Genomic DNA, 25,859 nt, shown 5'->3' with positions numbered 1-25,859 from the left:
ACATATCAGTGATATCATACAGTATTTGTCTTTCTTTGTCTGACTTATTTCACTTAGCATAATACCCTCAAGTTCCTTCCATGTCATCACAAATGGCAGGCTTTCTTTCTTTTTATGGCTCAATAATATTCCATTATACACAAATGTCTTTATCCACTCATCTGTCAATGAGCACTTAGGTTATTTCCATGTCTTGGATACTGTAAGTAATGCTGCTATGAATATAGAGGTGCAGATATCTTTTTGAGTTAGTGATTTCATTTCCTTCCAATAAATACCCAGAAGTGGAATTGCTGGATCATATGGTAGTTCTATTTGTTTTTGTTGTTGTTATTGTTGTTGTTGTTTTTGAGGAAACTCCACACTGTTTTCCATAATGGCTGCACCAATTTACGTTCCCATCAACAGTGTACTAGGTTTTCCTTTTCTCCACATCCTTGCCAACATTTGTTATTTGTAGTCTTTTTGATGATAGCTATTCTGACAGGTGTGAGGTGAGAGCTTACTGTGGTTTTGATTTGCATTTCCCTGATGATTAGCAATGCTGAGCATCTTTTCATGTGCCTCTTGCCCATTTGTATGTCTTCTTTGGAAAAATGTCTATTCAGGTCTTCTGCTGATTTTTAAAATCAGGTTGCTTGTTTTTGTTTTTTGTTTGTTTTCATTTTTGTTTTTTGTTTTGTTTTGCTTTTTGGCCGAATGGTGCTTCTTGTGGGTAATTAGTTCCCCAAACAGGGATTGAACCTGGGCCCATGGCAGTGAAAGCTCTGAATCCTAACCACTGGACTGCCAGGGAATTCCTGGGTTGCTTGTTTTTTTGATATTGAGTTGCATGAGCTGTTTATGTGTTTTTGATATTAACCACTTATCAGTCATGTCCCATTCAGTAGATTGTCCTTTCATTTTGTCAGTGGTTTCCTTTGCAGGGTAAAATCTTTACAGTTAAATTAGACGCCATTTGTTTAGTTTTGCTTTTGTTTCCTTTACCTTAAGAGACAGAGCCAGAAAAATATTGCTGTGATTTATGTCAGAGTGTTCTGCCTATGTTTTCTTCTAGGAGTTTTATGGTTTTAGGTCTTACATTTAGGTCTTTAATCCATCCTAAGTTCATTTTTGTATATGGTGTGAGAAAATGTTCTAATATCATTCTTTTGCATGTAGCCATCCAGTATTCCCAGCACCACTTACTGAAGAGACTGTCTTTTCCCCATTGTATAATCTTGCCTCTTTGTCTTAAATTAATTGGTCATAAATTCATGGGTTTATTTCTGGGCTCTGTATTCTGTTCCATTGATCTCTGTGTCTGTATTTGTGCCAGTACCATACTGTTTAGCTTACTGTAGATTTATAGTATAGTCTGAAGTCAAGGGGCTTGACACACCAGTTTGTTTTCTTTTTCTCAAGATGGCTTTGGCTATTTGTGGTCTTTTGTAGTTCTGTATAAATTGTAGGATTATTTTTTCTATTTTGTGAAAAGTGTCATGGGTATTTTGATAGGAATTGCATTAAATCTGTAGATTGCCTTGAGTGGTATGGACATTTTAACAATATTAACTCTTCCAACCCATGAACATGGGATGTCTTTCCATTTCTTTGTATCATCTTCAATTTCCTTCATCAATGTTTTATTTTCAGAGTATAGGTCTTTCTCCTCCTTAGTTAAGTTTATTCCTAAGTATTTTATGCTCTTTGATGCAATTTTAAATGGGACCTCCATCCATTTTTTAATGGGATAGTTTGTTTTCTATTGAATTATATGAGTTCTTTTCATATTTTAGACATTAACCTCTTTTCAAATGTGTGATTTGAAATATTTTCTCCTATCCTGTAGGTTGCCTTTTCACTTTGTTTATATATATATATATATATATATATATATATTTGATGCAGTTTTTTTTTTTTTTTTTTTTGGCTGTGTTGGGTGTTTGTTGTTGCGCGTAGGCTTTCTCTAGTTGCGGTGAGCGAGGGCTACTCTTCGTTGTGGTGCACTGGCTTCTCATTGTGGTGGCTTCTCTTGTTGTGGAGCATGAGCTCTAGGCATGTGGGCTTCAGTAGTTGCAGCACACGGGATTAGTAGTTGCGGCACGTGGGCCCTAGAGTGCGCGGGCTTTAGCAGTTGTGGCATGTAGTCTCAGTAGTTGCGGCTCGCAGGCTGTAGAGCACAGGCTCAGTAGTTGTGGTGTACAAGGTTAGTTGCCCCATGGCATGTGGGATCTTCCCAGACCAGGGATCGAACCCATGTCCCCTGCATTGGCAGGCAGATTCTTAACCACTGTTCCACCAGGGAAGTCCCTTGATATAGTTCTTCATGTTTGTTTTGATTTTGTTGCTTTTGCTCTTGGTGTCAAATCCAAAAAATTCATTGTTAAGGAGCTTACCACCTGTGTTTTCTTCTAGGAGCTTTATGGTTTCAGGTCTTATGTTCAAGTTTTTAATCTATTTTGAAATCATGTTTGTGTATGGTGTAAAATAGTGGTCCAGTTTCATTCTTTTGCATGTGGCTGTCTAGTTTTCTCAACACAATTTATTGAAGAGACTATCTTTTTTCCGTTGTATATTCTTGGCGCCTTTGTTGTAAATTAATTGACCATATATGCGTGAGTTTATTTCTGGGCTCTCCATCCTGTTCCATTTATCTATGTGTTTGTTTTATGCCAATAGCATACTGTTTTGATTATTATAGCTTTGTAATATTGTGATATAGTTTGAAATCAGGAAGTGTGATGCCTCCAGCTTTGTTCTTCTTTCTCAAGATTGCTTTGATTATTCAGGGTCTTTTGTGTGCAAGTTTGATTTCTTTTTTTCTTTCTTTCTTTCTTTTTTCCTATGCTGCTCAGCTTGCCAGATTTTAGTTCCCTGACCAGGGATCAAACCTGCACCCTCAGCAGTGAAAGTGCAGAGTCCTAACCACTGGACCACCAGGGAATTCCCTGTTCATGTATTTTTAAAACGAATGATAATGAGTATCTGCTATGATATTTAGGGTCCAATGGAAATATTTCAAGTTTAGTAACAGTTTCACTTTAAAAGGTCTATAGTTACATGCTGGATGTTACATCCTTTGCTCTTGATCAAACTTTTAATGAAACCTTTTAGATGTCAACTTTAAAGTATGCTAGAAGGTGATTTTTTTAGGAGGACATACCAAAGCATTTAAAGACCACTATGTTTCATTGTAGAAAATGTTTATGTGATGTTTCACAGTTAAGTCATATATTTTAGGGTGATATAAATAATATAAAGGTAAAATTTATTTTTAGATGACTGCCATTTATGGTCTTTGACATTCTATTGGACTATCAGATCACAGCCAGAGTAAGGATTTTACATGCACAAAACCTGAGACTCCAATAAGAACAAGATATATCTTGATTATCATAATCAGTCATTTATTCAATAAATATTTTGGCAAGTCAACTAGATGCCCAGGACCATATTAGACTCTGAGGTCACAGGATGGAACTAAACAGACACAGTTGCTACTCTCATAGCACTTAACACATAATGAGGACAATAGACATGAAAGATAAACATGTATAAATAATTCACTATGACTATAATGTGTCATGAGAATATTTAATAGGGAAATCCGAGAAATTGACATTGAAGGTGGTACTTGACTGAAGGAAAGCAATTTTCAATGAGAATATAGAGGCAGGTGGGAGGGAACCTGTACGCCATGGAGGATGTTGACTTCTAAGATCAGTGAGAAACCATTTAACTAGGGGAAAGAGGTGATCAGATTTGTGTTTTAAGATGGCCACTCTAACTTCTGGAGGAGAAGGAGATACGATAAGAGATAGAAATGTTTTGTACCCGTAGTCTAGAAATTCAGTTTCAACTCTTTTCTTAACTATGCCTAAGTCAGTTAATCTCCATCATTAAAAGTGCCTCTTTTTTCTTTTTTCTTTTTTAAGGAATGTTAATGACAATTATTAAGTAATTTTAGCTTTTCAAAGTTAAAAAATTTAATCTATTGGTGAGACTAGTGGAGGCATAAAAAATTACCAAGAAAAAATTCAATTATTAAGTGATTTTTTTTCTTTCATGATAATTGATAGATACATGTCTTACACTTAACAGGTGTTTAGTTATTTATTGCTGCATAACAAACGGTCCTAAAACTTTGTGACTTGAAACAAAATAATTATTGCTTTTGCCCACAGATCTGCAGTTGGGCAGGGATCAGCGGGAAGGTTCATCTCTGCTCCATACAGCATTAGCTGGGACAGCTTGACTGGAAGCTGGAGGATCTGCTTGTAAACAGGCTCATTCAACATGGCTGGGGCTGAGGGCCAGGGGTCTCAGGTCCTATGTGCATGGTGAGAACAGCAGAACTCTCGTCCAAACCCCTGCACTGAGATGCCATAACTCTAGCATGGCTTCTAGCAGCATAAGGCTGTGTCCTAGGGTGACTCCAGCCCCTATTATTGATAAAATGCCTGCCTGAGAAACCTCAATGCTTCCAGAATTTAAAGATTGTTCTTGCCAACACCTGAGGAAAGGCCTCAGCCTTCCCTTTCTTATAGCATTTACTAAATAGGGCTTACAATTGTGATACCTTCCTCTGTCCTTTTGAGATGTACAGTTGTCTCTGGTATCTGCGGGGATTGGTTCCAGGAGCCCTGCAGATACAAATAACTGCTGATGCCCAAGTCTCTTATATAAAATGTCATAGTATTTCCATATAAGCTATGCACATCCTCTTGTAAACTTTAAATCATCTCTAGATTACTTATAATACCTAATAAAATGTGAGCGGGATATAAATGTAAATGCTAAGTGAATAGTTGCCAGGGTACATGACAAATTCAAGCTTTGCTTTTTGGAACTTCCTGGAATTGTTGTGTGTTTTTTGTTTGTTTTGTTTTGTTTTTGTTCTTTTTTTTTTTTAAAGGAAAAGTCTTGTTTTCAGTGGGGTGTTTTTTCTTTTTCTTTAATTAAATTTACTTATTTATTTATTTTTGGCTGTGCTGGGTCTTCGCTGGGGCACGCAGACTTTCTCTCTAGTTGTGGTGCACAGGCTCCTCATTGTGGGGGCTTCTCTTGTTGCGGAGCATGGGCTCTAGGCGTGTGGGCTCCAGTAGTTGTGGCATGCGGGCTCAGTAGTTGTGGCTTGTGGGCTCTAGAGCACAGGCTCAGTAGTTGTGGAGCACGGGCTTAGTTGCTCCACTGTAGGTGGGATCTTTCCAGACCAGGGCTCGAACCCATGTCCCCTCATTGGCAGGCGGATTCTTAACCACTGCGCCATCAGGGAAGTCCTTGTTTTTGTTTTTCTTAATATTTTTGATCCACAGTTGGTTGAACCTGCGGATGCACAACCTGCGAATACTTTTGACCAACTGTATATCCTACAAATCAGGAGTGTCTTTCTCAATGACCTGAAAGCCATTCCTTTGAAATGTAATCATCAGGAAGTATAGAGTCTCTGACTCCCAGTCTCTGTGGGAGGATACAATCCTAACTTCAACAAATTGATAACTAGCAGGCCCACTTGGCCTAATCACATATATAGTGACCAACCCTCTGTAACTTTTTGCTTGAGCTCTGCTCCCTCCCCACCCATCTCTACTCTTTCCTTTTCCCTTTAAATCCCCAATTATCTCTGCACAAATCAGAACAGAGTCCAACACTTTCCCCTACTGTCAGGGATGACTGCATAAAATGTTTTCATCCCTCTCACTGACTTCTAGCTTTGTTTATCTTCGACAATAGGCTTCTCTAAGTGACCTGGGCTTCCTCACAGCATGGTGGCTGGGTTCAAAGGGTCAATGAAGAGAGAAAGTGACCCCATAGCAAACCAGAAATGCCTTAGGGCTCCTCGTGCATGAAAACGTTTTATACCATACCCCTTTAAGAAATCAAAGAGGACTGGAAACAAAGTGATTCATATAGATTTGAAAAGGGAAAGCAAAATGAAAATAAAAATAAAGGAAATGTAAATTTAAGCCAATTGGGTGACTGAAAGTAGGACAAATATGTCACTTATAGTGAATGTAAATTCACCCTATGGGGAAAAAAAGAATTACTACTTTAAAAAAATCCAATAATTATTTGAAAGTCGCAAATAAAATTAAAACATAGGAAAGAACTAGAATTAGGAATGACGCCGAAATTTGAATTTAGGCAGACAGGCCCTTACTATTATCTTTATTTTTTAGATAAGTACACGCAGGTGATGAGTGTTATTTCTGGGGACACTTTGGACACTAAACTTTCACATGTCAACATTTCTTGGATGTTTTCTCTTCAGTACAGCCCTGCTGAATGGTCTCCCGATGAGGAGGTACTTGAAACGGAGAGAAATCGCTTTTATTTCCACCCGAGGGAGACGACGCGAGATGATTTTTCTAAATATGATTTTTGATCCCCGTGGGCCCCCGTCCTGGACTACATTTCCCATCAATCCGTGCTCGGAACTACGGGCGCCGATGTGTGGTCCAGCGCCGTTGGCCGCGGCGCAGTCGGCAAGCAGTCGGCCGACTGGCGGGCGCTTCGCGGTTTGAATGGCTGGGGGCCCAGGCCCTCGGCTCACCTGAGGCCCCGCCGCCCAGGTGTCGCTATGCCGTCGGGAGGCAACCAATCGCCGCCGCCGCCCCCCCCTCCCCTTCCGGCGGCGGCGGCCTCGGATGAGGAGGAGGAGGACGATGCCGAGGCGGAGGACGCAGCGCAGTCGACCCGGTCGCCGGCCCCTCAGACCCAACAGCGGTTCGACGAGCTGTGCAGCCGCCTGAACATGGACGAGGCGGCTCGGGCCGAGGCCTGGGACAGCTACAGGAGCATGAGCGAGAGCTACACGCTGGAGGTGCGCCCGGGGGGAGGAGACGAGCGGCTTTCCGGGCCTAGTGGTCCCGCCCCGCCTCCGGGAATGGGGCCCCTTGTCTCCCCGGCTCGGGCGCCCCGCGGTTGGCGGGGAGGGGGGACTCCTCCGCCCCGGCCGGTCCCGGCTCTCTGGGTCCCCAGCCTGGAGCGGAGAGGGGAGTCCTCTTTGCGCACCTTAGTCCTGGAAACCTGGCTTTTGAAAAGCTCTGTAGCGGCCGTGAAAGTGAACCCTGTCTCGCTGCTCTTCCCCCTCCGGTTCCGAAGCGGGAACAGCCCTTGCCCTAAAGTAGCACCGCGAGGCTGAGGTCGTGCTGCGGTCTGATTACAAAAACACAAGCACCTTGTTGGCAGGATGAACAGGTGCAGTTGTCAAGACCATACGCAGAAGGGGGTGGGGTGGGGTGGGGCGGGGGCTTGCCTGCGTTAGCGCTGAAATTAACCCGATGTTAGCGCCTGCGTTTCCGGGCTTCTTCTTCAGTTCTTTTTGAACTGTACCAAATTGCCTTTGTCCAGGCCATTGCCTCCGTTTGAGTAAAGGCGTTACGTTTCGAGCTGTGTTTATGTATGCGTGAACAAAGACGAATTTTTCCCCTACGCAAATGAAACGGGCTTTCTGCCCGCCTGGATAAAGACACACATTTGTCTCTAGGAAGTCAGGACTGCGACGACCTTGAGGACCTATTGGTCACCCCAGACATTGCCCAGGACTCTTATAGTCGCTGCGATCTAGGCATGTTTTGTCCCTTTCTTCCGACGGGGCTTGCAGCGGAGAAAATGGCCATTCTAGCCAGTGAGGCTCAACCCTGTAGGCACCTCCCCTTTATGGGCCAATGGGAAGTGACACGGAAGTCTGCATTGTTTATCCGCTGTTTGACTGCCTGTGTGAGTGGTATTTAAACTGCAGGCCATATGATTTTAAGTTGTTGAGTAGTTTGTGGAAAGAGTAGGGCAAATAGGCTCAGAATGGGAAGGCCTAACCGAGGTGTTATTTAACTATAAGAGGGTGTTTTTGCCTGTGTGGCACTCACTAAGGTTATTACTTTTTTATTCTTGCATTAATAGAATTTTAATTCAGTTCTTTCCCATTTTTACATCTGCAGCGGGGCGGGTGGTGGTGGGGAGGGGAGGCTAGTAATATACTGGCTTTGGAACCTGACAGACCTAGGTGACTTTGGGCAATTTACTTAACCATTCCAAACTCAATTTTGTGGTATGTTACTTTGAGATATTTGTACCTACCTTACAAAGCTGTTCTGATGGTTAAATAAGGTAACGTGGAGTTTCTGGAGCATGAAACACTCATATGGAGAGTGCTTTGGAGTTTACAAAGCTCTTTCACATGCTTTGGTGATCTGGCTGAATAGGCCATGTTCTTGTTTCTTTCCTAGTGGTTCCTGTAGGCAGACAAAGAGAAGGACTCTTTTTTTGGTGATGGGCATAAGTGCCTCCAAATAAGCTCTTATTTTACCCTCAGGATAACCCTGTAAATTAGATAGAAAAAGCATTATTTCAACTCACAGTGGTTAAGTTGTGTGAAGCCCAGGGTTATATAAGCAAGTGACAAATAATAGATGGTTAGTAAGTTATTTTTAAAAATACTTGTTTGATTTCTCAGTTTTTTAAAGACTTCGATCTCAGATTCTTAGCTCAGTTTACCCAATAAGTGAATGAATATTCATTCATTTCCCAGATATTTTTTGATCACCTGTTCACGGCCAGACACTGTTACATAGGTGCTGGGGATAGAGCAAGGCACAAAACATAAAATCCCTGCCCTTGTGGAACTAGTAGTCAGATGCTGTAAGATAATGTCGGGTGTCAGTCTCGTGGAAGTGTACCCTGGAAAATAAAGCTCATATGATATTTAATATAGAATAGTGGTTACAGAATTTTATCTTTATCTTGTATTTTCTGTGCTTTATACTTGTAATTCTCAATTCTCACAGTCCTCAGGCAAGAAAAGTGAGCCTCTACAATTGTTAAGTAATTTGCCCAAGGTGATCTCCTCCCATGCTGGGACTTCCACGGTGTATGTCCTGAGAGGGAGCACCAGGTGGAATCTGTATTGCCTTTTATGATCTTGAAAGTTACATAGCATCACTTTCACCTGTGGTACTGGTTGAGAGAGTTCAAAGTGAGAGAACACAGACTTTACCCTCTCCGTGGAAGAATGTCGGTGTCACATTATACGAAGAGCATTTGGGACAGGGACATCATTGAAAATGCAGTTTCCCACAAACATATAAATAACACTTTGAATTTAAACGAGTTTTTCATACTGAAATATATATAGTTCATTAGCTAAAAATCAATTTTCTTTTCTTTTACAGGGAAATGATCTTCATTGGTTAGCATGTGCCTTGTATGTGGCTTGCAGAAAATCTGTGCCAACCGTAAGCAAAGGGACAGTTGAAGGAAACTATGTATCTTTAACTAGAATCCTGAGATGTTCAGAGCAGAGGTAACTATGTCAGAGTTTGTAGAGTGTGACTAATATAAAAGCATAGTGACAGTAGGAATTCTCTTTATCATTTTCCAAGCATTTGTACCTATGGAGTGCTAAATTTAGAAGTTAGGTCATGGTTTTTCTTTGCCACATCTAAGTTAGTGTCCATTATATTTTATTTCTTTGGTGAAAAATAATTAAATTTTAGCGTATTTGGCACTTGTATGAAGCGTTTACTATTAGGTTATCATTACATTTAATTACATTAAGATAATCAATTACATTTTCATTACTATTAGGTTAATATTACACAATGACTTATCATTGTGTAATATTGGGAGAATTCTAAGTAAAGATACTCTAAATTGAAAAAGTAAATATTATATGGTATTAAACTGAGAACTACATGTACCGGACTTGTATCTAAAGAGGAGGCAGAAATTGCTTTTTCTACCTGTTGTGTAATTGAATTGATTACACTTATTATTTGTGCCGTTTGGGTTAATCTTCTCATGGCTTATTAAAGATTGGTGGAAAAAGGATGTTTGGCATTTTGGAGGAAGTGCCACTGTCAAAATTTATGGACCTAGTGGTTAAAAAAAAAATCACTTACTATTAAAATAATTAACAAGAAATGTAATCTTTTAGCTGTAGTCTATTTATTAACCTTGAACTCCATCCTGAGTTATATTTAGGCCTAAGAACAAGAGGCAGTGTGTAAAGAGTTGAACACCTGGGCTGTAAACCTGCAGAAGTGGGCTTAAATAAGGTGCAAAGTATAATCATTACAAAGAAGAAGAGTGGAGTCAGACTCATCCAGTTAAATGACAAACAAGGGGCTTTAGAAGCAAAGGTCAAATTATGGAATCATCATTATAAACTCTAGTAAACTAAACTTACCTAATATTTTAATGCAAGTAATATCTCAGACTTCAGTTTTATTTCCAATTCAAAAGCTCAATTTTTATTTTTAAATTTTTACCTATGGGTTCAGATTATTTACTTCTCTGCCATAATGGACTAAATGGATTAAAAAGAAAGAGCAGATTGGGAGAAGATATTTACAGTGTAACAAAAGATTAGTATTCAGAATTACATAAAGGACTACTAACAAATAGTTAAATAATTGACAAATAGCTACTAAGAAATGGGAAAAGTATATGATTTCACAAAGGCCTAAACTCACATAGCTAATAGATGTAGGCAAAGATGTTCAATCTCACAAGTAATCAAGGAAGTTCGAAGTAAAAATAAGGTAATATTTCATTCTCATCAGATTGGGGAAATTTGGAGTCTCCTGATACCAAGTTTGGTCATTATGTAGGGAAACAGGAACTCTGTATTGCTGGTGTACTTTGGAGAGAGTATAAATCGGCACAATCACTCTAGTGGGAAATTTGGCAGTATCTAGTAAAGTTGAAGATGCATATTCTCTGACTCAGCAATTCTGCTTCTCAGGGTAGTTCTTAAAGAAACGTCAGCATACAAGTACAGAAATGTGTTCATTACAGCATTTTTGTTATAGTGAAAAATTAGAAACCTCTATTTCCGTTGGTTGGGGAATGAACGCAAAACATGGTAGTTCATATGAAGGAATATTTTTAGCAATTAAAAATTAGATCTACACGTAGCAACATTAATCTCATAAACATATTGAATGAAAAAACAAGTTGTAGAATGCTACTTACGGTATGATACCATTTATATAAAATTTTAAAACCACACATACAAAAGACACTACTAAACTGTTTATGGGTACATATATAATCACATAGTAAGCGTAAAAACTCGGATGGGAAGACTGAGACTATACAGTGGTGCTTATCTTTGGAGAAGAAGAGTCCAAAGGGAACTGGCTGTTTCTGTAGAATCTGAAGCAAACATGGCAAAATTTATTTGATATGTTAATATTTGTTAAATCTGGCAATTGTTACATGAGTGTTGGTTATGTTCTCTGGTTAACTACTTATTTTCCACTTCTTTTGTATTGATATGTATTTCATACTTTTTAAAAACTTTTAGGTAATCTCAGGAAAAGAGATTAGGGAAATTAGATTTGGAAGATGAGAGAAATAAACCAATCTGTGAGATTAAGCTAGCCAGAGAGACATGAGTTGTGATTTTATATCACTGTCTAAAAGTAATATAATTTAATGAGTTAACTTCAATTTACTTTTAATTATCTAATTTGTATATTTTACCCTGTGTTAATTACAAAAAAAAAATCTCATTTTTTATTTTTAATATCAGCTTAATTGAATTTTTTCACAAGATGAAGAAATGGGAAGACATGGCAAACCTACCTGCACAGTTCAGAGAACGGACTGAGAGATTAGAAAGAAACTTCACTGTTTCTGCTGTAATCTTTAAGAAATATGAACCCATTTTTCAGGACATTTTTAAATATCCTCAAGAGGAGCAGCCTCGTCAACAAAGAGGAAGAAAACAGCGGTATGTTTTTATATTTGTTAAGCAGGAATACACATTTGTCTGTACTACAGTTTTGATCCCTTAGTTTGTGTCCCTCAGTTTATTTTGCTGGTCTTAAGAAACAAATGTGATTTCATAAGTAATCTTTTTTTCCGGTAATAATTTCTTGCTTCTCATTGTATGTTAGCTCTGAAGAGTTTGGCTTCTTTCACGTTGCAAAATGTGTAGAATCTCTGTCTCTATAAACTTTCCCTGTTCATTTAAGCAACCGAAAATGCAAAAATCAGACCTTAGATACTCTCACCAGTTAGCAATCTTGGGTATAGAATTTAACTACTTAATTTTCTATTATCGACGATATTGACTATTTCTATTATTTTCTACATATTATAATATATATAGACTATTTCTTTATTTGACTTTTATGTCAAACTGAATAGTAAAAAAATCCCCCTGAAAAGGCTTCTCTATGTATTTTTATGTTTACAACCAGTGAAAAGTAGAGAAACTGGATTGGGGGGAGAATAGTGGAACTGAAAACTGAAACTATTATGAAATTCTGTTTCTGACTATGTCTGCAAGTCTGTAGACTTATTCTGGCTTGATGTTTTCCATCTTTCCTGGTAGATAAGGGCAATTATGGGATACAAATTCTCTACTTTTATCACGAAAGTTTTTTCATGAAGTAGAAATGAAAATTTGTTCTTAAAATAGAACTAGAAAAATGTTGACAAGAAAAGTAGGGGAAAAGAAGTTATTGTAATTGAATGAATAATGTTTGCTTCTCTTTCAATATAAAATTGTTCCCAAACTGTGAAGAATGTTTACAGTAAGTGAGCAGCTTTAAAAAATAAAACAATGTTTATTTTTATATACTCAACCCCACTGATACGGAAGCAGCTGGTCTAGTTTGCTTGCAGTTTTAGGGAATTGTCTATTTATAATTAAGTATTTTAAAGTTTGGATAGAAGCTTGTTTCTGAGTCTAAGTGAGGCTGATATGATCATTTATAGAAAGATATAGAATATCTTCTTTCTTTGAAGTGTTGTAGAAAATGATTTCAGATTGTATTTGCTTTGATATTTATTAGGGTGTATGGACTACTTAATTCTAATTCAGAAAATTCTAAGATAAGTTTATCTAAAAATTTTACATCTATATCACCCTGTATACTTTTTATTAGTACTTTTGGCTAATATTAGTAATAGTAATATATACCATTTACTGAGTATTTATTATGGGGCAGGGACTCTTCTAAGACTTAAGCATGTATTACTTCAGTTATTCATTATGACGGCTTTATGAGGTTGATACTGTTGTTACAGGTGGGGGGAAACAAGCCTTTGAGAGGTTAAGTAATTTGGCCAAGGTCACACAGTAAGTGTGGAGCTCTTATTGAAACTTAAGTAGTCTGCCTGCAGAACCCATGTATTTCACCATGACTCAGTACTGCATCTCACACACTGGTCTTTGAAAATTTCTCACTGAGTATTTATTGAGAACTTACTGTATGTAGGATACAAATGTTAAAAAAACAAAACAAAACCAAAACCCAGAGTCACTGTCCTTTGAGAGCTTACAGTAAGTATAGTCAGGGAAAGGCATGTATAAGTGCAAAAGATAATAGAAATGTAGGACTTTTGAGGCAAAAATAAGCCACTCTGTATAAGCCAGTTAGGTAAGGTTCCATGGAGTAAGCAGAAATAGGTCTGGAAGGATGGGTAGGATTTTGATAGGTGAATTTGGAGATACAGGTAGCCTTCTATGCAGAGGATGAAGAATGAAGACACCAAAGCAGCAAAGTAGGAGGAAATTTGGCTAAGTAGGTTAAGTTTGTTCTAGAGTTCTAGAAGCCAATTTTTAGAGTGGCTTGAGTGTTGTTGTTTTTTTCTTCCAGTATTATTGCGGTATAATTGACATGCAGCACTATATAAGTTTAAGGTGTACAGCATAATGATCTGACTTACATACATCATGAAATGATGACCACAGTAAGTTTAGTGAACAGCCATCATCTCACTTAGAAATACAAAATTAAATAGAAAAATAATTTTTCTTTGTGATCGGAACTCTTAAGATTTATTCTCTTAGCTTTCATATATAACATACAGCAGTGTTAATTATATTTATATTGTACATTACATCGCTAGGACTTATTTATCTTATAACTGTAAGTTAGAATGGCTTCTAAAATGTTTGACTTTTATCTTGCTAGGTATCAAAACTAGATAGTTTATCACGTGCCTATGTTGGGGAGGCAACTTTTTAAAGCAGGGCAATGACGTTTAATCCTTGCCATCGACTGGTGAATTAAATACAGTATTATACCCAAGTAGAACGATCTTTTAGCAGATGGAGAGACTAAGGCACCTGGAGAGCAAGTGTACTTAGCTAATGACAGTGCGGGAACTAAACCCCAGTCTTCAGATTCTTCTCTTCAAAGCACCTTGGTAGAATAAGGCTATTGGGATACGGAACCAACAGATGTCTTATCTAAACATTGGCAGAGGATTTGGTAGAAAAGGCAAGTTTAAAACAGGTCTGAAACTCCCTGTAGCAAACAACTTAGCAAATATAACAGGTACTTTTTTATTTTCCCCCTTCCTCCTCCCTGCAACAGGTACTCCTAATGATAGAAGTATAAGGAATTATGGGGAGCCCCGAATTTACATTAAAAAGTCCTTTTGTGGGACTCCCCTGGCGGTCCAGTGGTTAAGACTCTGAGCTCCCACTGCAGGGGGCACAGGTTCGGTCCGGTCGGGGTAAGATCCCGCATGCTGTGAAGCACAGCCAAAAAAAAAAAAAAAATCCTTTTGTGACTCGATATATAATCTGGAATGTCTTTAGGGAGGGAGGGTTTACATTTCATCAACTATGATGGAGGGGAAAAAAGTTGGAGGAATATCTGCCTGCATACATGGGTCTTAAAGCAGCATTAGCCTTGCTGATGTCATCAGAAGAACTATTGTTACTCGTTTTATTTTCTACCTTACTTATATTGACCTGCAAAAGCTTTTACAGTTCTTCAGAATTTTCTTCTATGATGAGTGCTTTCCCTCGCTCCCAGCTATTCCCTTACCAGTATTTGGTTGGAGCAGAACTTCTTGCACATTTTCCATGTGAAATGAATCTGCTGTCACTCCCACTAACTGTGGGTTTTGTTTCTCACCTAGTTTACAGTCATTTGTCATGTCTTTTTCTGATTCTTCTGTTATCTCATGACTTTTTTCTCCCCCAAAGGCGACAACCCTGTACCGTGTCTGAAGTTTTCCATTTTTGTTGGGTGCTTTTTATATATGCAAAAGGTAAGGAAAGAGTGATATTTATTTAAATATTAGTTTATTTAAAAGTTCAGGTACTACTGTTGTCAACCTATAATGTGTATCAGGAAAAGATTCTCACTGAAAAATTTCTCAAGGATTTTAGTCCCAGGTTCTTTTTTAAGTATTGCCTTTTCATAAGAGTCTTTTGAATTTCTTTACAGTATCCCAAACTTCCTTCATTAAATGGAAAATCCTTCGTTTTGTTCTTACACAACATTTTTTCCAAAGCACATTATCTCTGAATTATGGACTGAAACACATTAGTGTGTCTGTGCTTATATCTTGGGCTGTATTTTTCATGAGACATCTCTTATTTAATTGAGTGGGACTGATCGTTCTCAGAGTAGTTCAGATTACTTTTTACATCTTGCTCAGATAAATATGCTTGATCAAATACCTTTAGATACAACTTATTTTCTCTACCTCCTCTTCTCACTTAACCTGTCCAAGGTCTGCATTCAGTGAAATACATTTTTATTATTATTATTGTCCTCTGTATTTTTTTTAAAATCAGGAATGAATTGACTATCACTAAGTTTATTGAAATGAAATATAAAACATGTGTAAATTTATGCAGCTTATTCCTAGGCATAGTGTCTTTTTTTTTTAATTGAGGTATAGTTGTTTTACAATGTTGTGTTAGTTTCTACTGTACAGCGAAGTGGAGTTCCCTGTGCTATACAGCAGGTTCTTACCTCTCTGTATTTCTATGTAGAAATGATTCTCACTAATATACAGAAGAGCAGAAAGTACAGTTACACAGATTTTTCTATAGATTATGTAGAATGCCTTTGCCATTAAGATATCCCAATAAAATGCAAAGTTAAAAGCAAAAAATTATTAGAGCTGGCAGGTGTTTCATAAATATAAGAGATTCTCATTATTAGATCAATTTGCCCAACTTATTTAAAGAGTCAGTAACTGAGGCCCAGAAACTAGCTGCTAGAAACAGAGCTAGGATTTGAATCCACATCTCCTAGCTCTTGGTTTCATGCCGCATGTGTAGGCCTTCTAGCAGGGATGTGTCACTCCCTTGGTGTCACTGCGATTTGCCTGATTGTAGCTGGTCCTTTCTAGCTAGTTAGGTTAGAACTTATTCTTCCTTCCCTGAGTTGCATGCTTGATTGAAAAGAAAAATCTTTTTTTGTCAAAAATAAGCTCTTGGTTATTTTTGCTTTCCATCACACTGGATGTTTCTTTAGCGGAGATGAAGGTGGTGTGATCAGTGGCATGAAATTTAGAAAGACTTAAGAGCATATAAACTGTTTTCATGGTGGTTGGAACATTTGCTACCACTTGGCTTACTGTGGCTGGTGTTATATTATGATATTAGTCTTGACAGTAGATTATGGGCAGGTATATCTGACTTCTAGGATTTTTATCTGTTTTATGTCTTTTATGGCATATGTATACTTGGAGGTAAGTATTTGGTACTATATAAATTATTGGAAAATAAGTGTATTGTCTTTATTTAGGTCTTGGTCTCACTTGATCAACTGGGGTGACATATTTTTTGTCTCTACAATTAACTCAGTGTTTGAGTTTTACCTTACTATTATTAATTCCATATATAATTATTTGGTCTAAAGAGCCTTTGTCTACCCACGATCCAGCACTATGATCATTTATGATTCACTAGGATCTTTTCCAATAGAGTAGTTTAGTTGGTTTTATTCAGTTCTTGATTTAGTTACTTGGGGGAAGGTGTACTCTTATAGACACCTTTTTCATGACTTTGTCTGCAACAGTGGGCATCCCAGATTATCTCATTCCTGATAAACAAGCTAACTTTTGCCTGTTATCTTTGTTGACTTCCAATGGCAAGTACACACCAGTGACAAGTTTGGGCTTGTTGTCCTGAAGGGCTTTGTGGACTGAGGACTGTTAGGTGCCACTTCCTGTTTTACATGTTATCCCAAGTCTTCAGTCAGATTATCTTTGTTGATTGAAGGATAAAATATCTCAGGAAGTGAGATTTATTTCTAAAGTCAGGATTTAAAATGTAGAGTATGTCATGATGGGAGAGTCCTGGAGTTTAGATTCTGATCTTTAGGGGCATTTCAGATTTTTGTTAGAAGTCACTGTGCTGCCAGTTATTTCCTTCCATGGCAGGTACACACCAGCGACAAGTTTAGGCTTGTCAGTGTGTAGGGCTTTGTAGCTTGAAACTGGTAGGTACCACTTCCTGTTTTACATTTGAGGAATTGAATATATTTTAATATTAAGCATCTTTTTTGTGAAACCACGCAAGTTAGTTTGGTTATATCAATGCAAAGTTTAGCCTATTAATTATCATTTGTCTTTTTGGCAGCAGACAACTATTTTTTCTCTTTAATCCATTTAAATTGATTTGTTGAAATATTTCCATCTATTAAAAAAAAAAAGAATTGCTTATCCTGCTATGCTGAGGTAAGTGGTAACTTTCTTTAGAGGAAAGGAGAGAAAACAGCCTGAAACAAAGTAGTGTGAGTGTGTGTGTGTATGCATTTGGGTAGGCATTTAGTGTGAAAATGTCAAGGTTTAGAAATAATTCTTCAGATGTATGTTAGCTATTTAAGTTGAATTCATCTGATGTTATAAGAGTGTAAAATCAATATGAAGCATATATATGCAGTGTTTAATGCTTAAAGATACAAAAAATCTAGAAATATTTCTTAATTTCTAAGAATAATAAAACTGTTTTAACTGTCTTTAAAAACTGTTTTCAATGTTAGAGTTAAACCAGAACTACAGAAATGACATGTTTCTTTAGGTTTAGGTTTTGGTTTATTTTTTTCTTACCAAGCATCAACAATTATTCCTGGGATACTAGCTCTAGAACTGAAATATCTTTTATTGTGGTCCTGTTGCGTTAATTTATATGAGCTTGTATTACTACATTGAAAAGTATTTAAAATATTACTGTTAGGAGTCTGATTATAGTTTCTGGTCTTTTTAAAACACATACATGAAAAAATAATTATATTAATCATTTTTTCAGCTTTTCCCATCTAAGTATTTCTACCAGTTTTCTTGACAGAAAAATATTTTCATACCAAACAATTTCTTACAGCTTGAGATAATTTATGAAGTTGTTTGTGTTCAGAATTTTCAAAAGAAAAACCAATGATGATAAAATTTTGATCAGCTACTAGGCATTTAATAAATGCTTATTTAATGAATATTAATGAATGGCATTTTTAGTAAAGTTTTGGTTTTTCTTAAACTCTTTTTTAAAAAATATTTATTTTTTTAACTTATTTATTTGGTTGCACCAGGTCTTAGTTGCGGCCAGCGGGCTTCTTAGTCTTACTCTTACTGTTTAATAAATTTCTAAGAGTTTAATATTTCAAACTGTAAATTTTCCAAAACACTTTCTGTAGCTCTTGAGTCAGCTTTGTACACTGTTGTATAATGTCATTTTAATTAAAGGAAGAAATTATTTTAAAAATATTGTGAAGTTGATGCAAATTTAACTCTATAATTGTTTATAATCCTGCAGGTAATTTCCCCATGATTAGTGACGATTTGGTTAATTCTTATCATCTTCTGCTGTGTGCTTTGGACTTAGTTTATGGAAATGCCCTTCAATGTTCCAATCGTAAAGAACTTGTGAACCCTAATTTTAAAGGTAAGTTTGTAAATCAAAGACTATCAGACAACTCACATTTCTACATTATGTTTACTGTTGGGAGTTGTACACATACCACAGCTTTCCTAGCATCAGAGAACATAAATGCTTTTCAAAGCTTCATCACCGTAGTTATCCAGAGTACTTATAACTAGGCGTTGAGCTCTCTGTAAAAATATTTATGGAAAAAGAAATTGCAAATATCACAAAGTTTAAAGTCTTAGATGACAACTTTAGAAGTTTCTGAAATATATACTCAACAAGAAGGAATTTAAAAACCTGGAGTAGCAAAGATGACATTAGAGCTGACGGTGATTTTCTACATTGGCAAGTTTCATGCCTGACACACAGGAGGAGGTCAAAGCAGATTTATTGAAAGAATCTCCATTTCAGATCTTTTCTACAGAAGAGGAGTAGCTATGGTTCTAAAATAAGTAAAATGAATTTTCAACTCTAAACTAAAAGGTGTTTGGAAATGATAGTTATTTTGGCAATCCATTTAGTAGGCTTTAAGGTATATAATTTCTATGAACGATATACAGTAAGAGACCAACTTATGATGTATAAAGCAAATATTAAAAAGTCTTTATTGAGCTAGTATATAATGCTGCTGCTATTTGAATCATACCTTGGTAGGATTCTGAGTGATTGTCAGTTGTGGAGTGGTTACAATTAGAATTTCAGCTTGTCTGAATCTCAAGGTAGATTTTTAAAGTTAGTGGAGTTAATTCCTTCAGTTGCTTCTGATTTGGTAAGTTTAACGTTCTCTGTATTCTGTCTTTATTTCCTTCCTGACTCCCTTTTATGTTTCTATGTAGCTGCTTCCCTTCATTTTTTTTCCTCTTCTTTATTTCTCTTGCATTGAGTCTAGAACAAGAAGGGCTGTAAATTAATATGATAAATACATATAATATAATTAAAGTATATAAAGAGTATGTACTTTGAACAGTAATTTTTTTCAAAGTGCTATTTTTTATTTGAATGTAACGCTTATTGGCAAAATTTTATTTTTCTGGTTTTTAGATCTTATAGCAATATACTAAATTATTTTTTTAGTTTTTCTTTTTTAACCATCTCCAGGTAGATAACTGAATAACTGATATCTTTTGAGCAGTGATACGCTTTACCTCTATTTGCTATTTTTGAAGTATATTTAAATAGAGTCAAATTAGGCCCTTACACTATTTCCTGTACACTCATATGCTAACTCAAGTGCTGATTAGACTCTCTATTATTTATATTTTAGTTTATTACAGTTTGGTTTATGGAATGCTACCTGCTATCTCTATGGTTTTACCCATCACAGGCCTATCTGAAGATTTTCACGCTAAGGATTCTAAACCTTCCTCCGACCCACCCTGTGTCATTGAGAAACTCTGTTCCTTACATGATGGCCTAGTTTTGGAAGCAAAGGGAATAAAGGAACATTTCTGGAAACCCTATATTAGGAAACTTTATGAAAAAAAGGTTTGTAAGTAGTAAAGAAGTAATTTGAAAATATCTTCTGGGCAAAGACTTGATTTAATACGATGACTTAAGGATCTTTTCTTTCATCATAGCTCCTTAAGGGAAAAGAAGAAAATCTTACTGGTTTTTTAGAACCTGGGAATTTTGGAGAGAGTTTGTGAGTACTTCTGTTATAAACGTACTTTAATGTTTTAAATTATGTACCTAGGAAACCTCAGAGTTTCATGTTTTTATTGTTTGTATCCTGGAAATTTAGAATGTCTTGTGGCAGAATATAGGGATGCAATAAAAAATTCTATCAACTATTACTCGAAGCACATGTTTTAGATTTATTGAAAATTGTATGGCTGTTCTTTAAAGCTTTAATAGTTAAACTTTTGGATCATGATTTTTGAAATAAAGAAATTCTTTTGGAACTACACAGGTGAAGAATGATGATGTGGAAGTACTGAGGTCTTCAAATGTGCCTGGAGCAGCTAAGAAAGATAATTAGGCTTCTCACCAGAAGCTGTACCTACCAGGCAGCTTGGTACAGGATACCCATCCTGAAATACTGTCACCAAAATATACTTACTGTACAATGCATGAGCATAATGGAGCAAGCTTGCATTTTATACTCCTCAGTTTTTATAATTAACAGTAATCCCACTAAAACTTAACTTTCACAAAATTATTAGAATTTTTAGTAAATGAAAAAAATGAAACAAGTAGCCTAAAACAACTGAAATGGCAGTTCTGTGAGTATACATTTTGCCTATTTTTTTTCCCTATAGTAAATCCATCAATAAGGCCTATGAGGAGTATGTTTTATCTGTTGGGAATTTAGATGAGCGGATTTTTCTTGGAGAGGATGCTGAAGAGGAAATTGGGACCCTCTCAAGGTGTTTGAATACTGGTTCAGGAACAGAGACTGCTGAAAGGGTGCAGATGAAAAACATCTTGCAGCAGCACTTTGACAAGGTGAGTTGAGCCATGCCAGAAGCGTGGAAATACAGGAGCAGACATGCCAGAGGTTCTATTTTATTTTGGTAATTGTGTGTGTAGGTGTGTTTTACTTGCTTCCAGTGTGAAAAAGAAAATCCACATCCTACTTACCTTAATTGAAAAAGATATCTCTATGTTTACTGTTTTAAATTTTGTCAACCTTGACTTTCAAAATTTTTGGTTAGATCTGAGAAAAAGAATTTAATATAAATGTAAATGAATGTATCATGCTGATGATTGTTGGTTTTGAGAAGATGGGCCAGTAATATACAGCCCATATTGAACATAGTAAGTGTTTAGAAAATGTTGATTGACCCAAATTGGTACCTTCATCTAAGAGACTAGAGAAACTGAGAATCTGTAGTCTTTAAGGAAGTTCTGTTAAACTGAGTTTCAGGATCATGTGTTATTTCATGCAGACACTTAGGATGATGGTGACTAGGAGTTTCCCTTCTGTTGTGTGGTGTTCATACAACAGTAAATAAGCAACTTCTGACAGGTGCTTCCAGAGGCAGTGTAGCTAATTCCAAGGGGTAACTCACCTGTAAGACCAGACTTAAGACTGGTTTGCTTTCTCATTCAACAAATATTCTCAAGGTATGCTGTATGCCAGATTGTGTCCTGGACACTGGGGCTATGTCAGTGAACAAAACAGCTATGAATATCTTGGAATTTACTGATGGCTTGGATCTAGGGTGTGAAAAAAAAGAGAACAGTGATGACTCCAGTTGGATGAATGGTATAAAAGCTTACAAATGCCTAAAAAGTCTTCAGTGATCTAGCCCTGCTACCTCTCTGAATTCATCTCCCACCACTTTCCTCCTCACCCTTTCCACTCATGCCACATTAACCTCCTTTTTCAGTCTTCAGATATGCCAAGCGTACTCCCAACTCAAAGTCTTTGCTCTTGCTGTTTCCTCAGCCTAGAGCATGTTTCTTCAAGATACTCATGTGGTTTACTTCTTCGCTTCCTTCAGATCTCTGATAACCTGACTACTACAAAAAATAATAACCACTAGCATCCTCCCCTACCTCAGGACTTACTTTCCCCCTTACTCTGCCATTAGTGTTCCTGTTAGTATTTATCAGTGTCTGATGGTTGGTAGGTAGGTAGGTAGAAAGAAAGAATTGTTTGTCTCAAGATAATAGATACATAGAAAGAAAGAGAGAGAAGGAGAGAAAGAGAGGGAGGAAGAGAGGGAGAGAGGAAGAAAGGAAGGAAGGATAGATGGATTGTTTATTATCTGTCTCCCTGCATTAGAATATAAGCTTTATGAGGTCTGTGACCAGTGTTATATTCAGTGCTTGTAGGCATTCCATAAATATTTACTACTGACATTTATTGAGGGGAAAGAACAAGTCTAGGGGGGCAAAAATCAAGAGTTAGAGTTATGAGCATGTTAAGGGTGAGATGTCTTTTAAATATTCTAGGAGAGGAGTTAAGTAGGCCATTTAGAGATACAAGACTAGAGCTCATAGCAAAAGTAAGGGCTGTGTATGTATGTATGTATGTATGTATACATACATACATACATATATATATATATATATATATATATATACCCTTAGGATATATATAGTGTCATTAGGATACAGATGGCTTTTAAAGACCTGGAATTAAGAGAGGTTACCTAGTAGTATGAGTTGATAGACAATAAAAGAGGTCTAAGGAGTTAAAGAGAGACTCTTCTTGATCAGAATGCACAGGAAGCTTTAAACTAAGAACTTAAACAGGGCTACCAAGAAGCCCCATGCTGACCTTGAGGACTACAGGCAGGAAGTTGTTTGTGGTCGTCGTATGTCGTTTCCTTTGTGGAAGCGCTGCTACTTGTGGGCCATGTGGTGAGATGCTGCTGGCTACTGTTGCTTCTCCTCCCAGCAAGGCACTGGTTCATATACAGGGAAGAAGGTGGCTGTAAGAAAAGCTGTTAATATAGGGAGAAATCTTCTGAATGTAGTTAATCTACCTAGATCATCTTATTGACTAAAAAAAATTACAGAATTAATTTCTTTGAAACAAAGTGAAAGTCTTGGCTCTACTCTTGTTTAGTTCACAGAGAAAGCATATAGATTTATTTCTGTATGGCAAATTTCTGTGTTTTTCTGTATCTCATGAAACTTGAATAGTTCTGTTGCCACGTAAAAATTTTGCTGGGTGTTTTTACAACTATCTCTAGAATAAGCACATTTAATACATAGGGAAATATAGTCTATCTTGAATAGTAAAAAACTCTTTAGCTATCTTAACCTTTCAGAGTTTGTTGGAAAAATTAGAAAAGATATTTTATTAGCCTATGTATTTTTTTAACATCTTTATTGGAGTATAATTGCTTTACAATGGTGTATTAGTTTCTGCTGTATAACAAAGTGAATCAGTTATACGTATGCATATATCCCCATATCTCTTCCCTTTTGCATCTCCCTCCCTCTGACCCTCCCTATCCCACCCCTCTAGGTGGTCACAAAGCACTGAGCTGATCTCCCTGTGCAATGAGGCTGCTTCCCACTAGCTATCTGTTTTACATTTGGTAGTAAATATATGTCCATGCCACTCTCTCACTTTGTCCCAGCTTACGCTTCCCCCTCCCCGTATCATCAAGTCCATTCTCTAGTAGGTCTGTGTCTTTATTCCTGTCTTGCCCCTAGGTTCTTCATGACCATTTTCTTTTTTTTTTTTTTTTTCAGATTCCATATATATGTGTTAGCATACGGTATTTTTCTCTTTTTGACTTACTTCACTCTGTATGACAGACTCTAGGTCCATCCACCTCACTACAAATAACTCAATTTCATTTCTTTTTATGGCTGAGTAATATTCCATTGTATATATGTGCCACATCTTCTTTATCCATTTATCTGTCGATGGATACTTAGGTTGCTTCCATGGCCTGGCTATTGTAAATAGAGCTGCAATGAACATTTTGGTACATTACTCTTTTTGAATTATGGTTTTCTTAGGGTATATGCCCAGTAGTGGGATTGCTGGGTCATATGGTAGTTCTATTTGTAGTTTTTTAAGGAACCTCCATACTGTTCTCCATAGTGGCTGTACCAATTCACATTCCCACCAGCAGTGCAAGTGTGTTCCCTTTTCTCCACACCCTCTCCAGCATTTATTGTTTGTAGATTTTTTGATGATGGCCATTCTGACTGGTGTGAGATGATATCTCATTGTAGTTTTGATTTGCATTTCTCTAATGATTAATGATGTTGAGCATTCTTTCATGTGTTTGTTGGCAATCTGTATATCTTCTTTGGAGAAATGTCTATTTAGGTCTTCTGCCTATTTTTGGATTGGGTTGTTTGTTTTTTTGATATTGAGTTTCATGAGCTGCTTGTAAATTTTGGAGATTAGTCCTTTGTCAGTTGCTTCATTTGCAAATATTTTCTCCCATTATGAGGGTTGTCTTTTGGTCTTGTTTATGGTTTCCTTTCCTGTGCAAAGGCTTTTAAGTTTTATTAGGTCCCATGTGTTTATTTTTGTTTTTATTTCCATTTCTCTAGGATGTGGGTCAAAAAGGATCTTGCTGTGATTTATGTCATAGAGTGTTCTGCCTATGTTTTCCTCTAAGAGTTTGATAGTTTCTGGCCTTACATTTAGGTCTTTAATCCATTTTGAGCTTATTTTTGTGTATGGTGTTAGGGAGTGTTCTAATTTCATTCTTTTACATGTAGCTGTCCAGTTTTCCCAGCACCATTTATAGAAGAGACTGTCTTTTCTCCATTGTATATTCTTGCCTCCTTTATCAAAGGTAAGGTGACCATATGTGCGTGGGTTTATCTCTGGGCTTTCTATCCTGTTCCATTGATCTATATTTCTGTTTTTGTGCCAGTACCATACTGTCTTGATTACTGTAGCTTCGTAGTATAGTCTGAAGTCAGGGAGCCTGATTCCTCCAGCTCTGTTTTTCTTTCTTAAGATTGCTTTGGTTATTCGGGGTCTTTTGTGTTTCCATACAAATTGTGAAATGTTTTTTTCTAGTTCTGTGAAAAATACCATTGGTAGTTTGATAGGGATTGCATTGAATCTGTAGATTGCTTTGGGTAGTATAGTCATTTTCACAATGTTGATTCTTCCAATCCAAGAACATGGTATATCGCTCCATCTATTTGTATCATCTTTAATTTCTTTCATCAGTGTCTTATAATTTTCTGCCTACAGGTCTTTTTTCTCCTTAGGTAGGTTTATTCCTAGATACTTTATTCTTTCTGTTGCAATGGTAAATGCAAGTGTTTTCTTAATTTCACTTTCAGATTTTTCATCATTAGTGTATGGGGTTGCAAGAGATTTCTGTGCATTAATTTTGCATCCTGCTACTTTACCAAATTCATTGATTAGCTCTACTAGTTTTGTGCTAGCATCTTTAGGATTCTCTATGTATAGTATCATGTCATCTGAAAACAGTGACAGTTTTACTTCTTCTTTTCCAATTTGGATTCCTTTTATTTCTTTTTCTTCTCTGATTGCTGTAGCTAAAACTTCCAAACCTATGTTGAATAATAGTGGTGAGTGTGTGCAACCTTGTCTTGTTCCTGATCTTAGTGGAAATGGTTTCAGTTTTTCACCATTGAGGACGATATTGGCTGTGGATTTGTCATGTATGGCCTTTATTATGTTGAGGAAAGTTCCCTCTATGCCTGCTTTCTGGAGGCTTTTTATCATAAATGGGTGTTGAATTTTGTTGAAAGCTTTCTCTGCATTTATTGAGATGTTTATATGGTTTTTCTCCTTCAGTTTGTTAATATGGTGTATCACATTGATTGATTTGCATATATT

General features: G+C 36.9%; 1 protein-coding gene across 1 annotated transcript in view; it reads left to right on the top strand.

Moving 5' to 3' along the window:
* Window positions 1–6,562: 6,562 nt before the first annotated feature.
* Window positions 6,563–25,859, top strand: part of RBL2 (RB transcriptional corepressor like 2) — a gene marked incomplete at its 5' end in the record, with an annotated part of 55,007 nt that continues 35,710 nt past the window's right edge. The window contains 8 exons of the mRNA XM_079723146.1: window positions 6,563–6,805; window positions 9,153–9,283; window positions 11,519–11,719; window positions 14,939–15,003; window positions 18,503–18,631; window positions 19,938–20,098; window positions 20,191–20,255; window positions 20,872–21,058. Coding sequence (XP_079579272.1) covers window positions 6,563–6,805; window positions 9,153–9,283; window positions 11,519–11,719; window positions 14,939–15,003; window positions 18,503–18,631; window positions 19,938–20,098; window positions 20,191–20,255; window positions 20,872–21,058 — 1,182 coding nt within the window. The remainder of the gene's footprint in view (window positions 6,806–9,152; window positions 9,284–11,518; window positions 11,720–14,938; window positions 15,004–18,502; window positions 18,632–19,937; window positions 20,099–20,190; window positions 20,256–20,871; window positions 21,059–25,859) is intronic.

The sequence above is a fragment of the Hyperoodon ampullatus genome, assembly GCF_949752795.1.
Source record: "Hyperoodon ampullatus genome assembly, chromosome: 18".
NCBI lineage: Eukaryota > Metazoa > Chordata > Mammalia > Artiodactyla > Ziphiidae > Hyperoodon > Hyperoodon ampullatus.
Note: the sequence above shows the minus strand (reverse complement) of the source record. Positions and strands in the feature narration are given on the sequence as shown.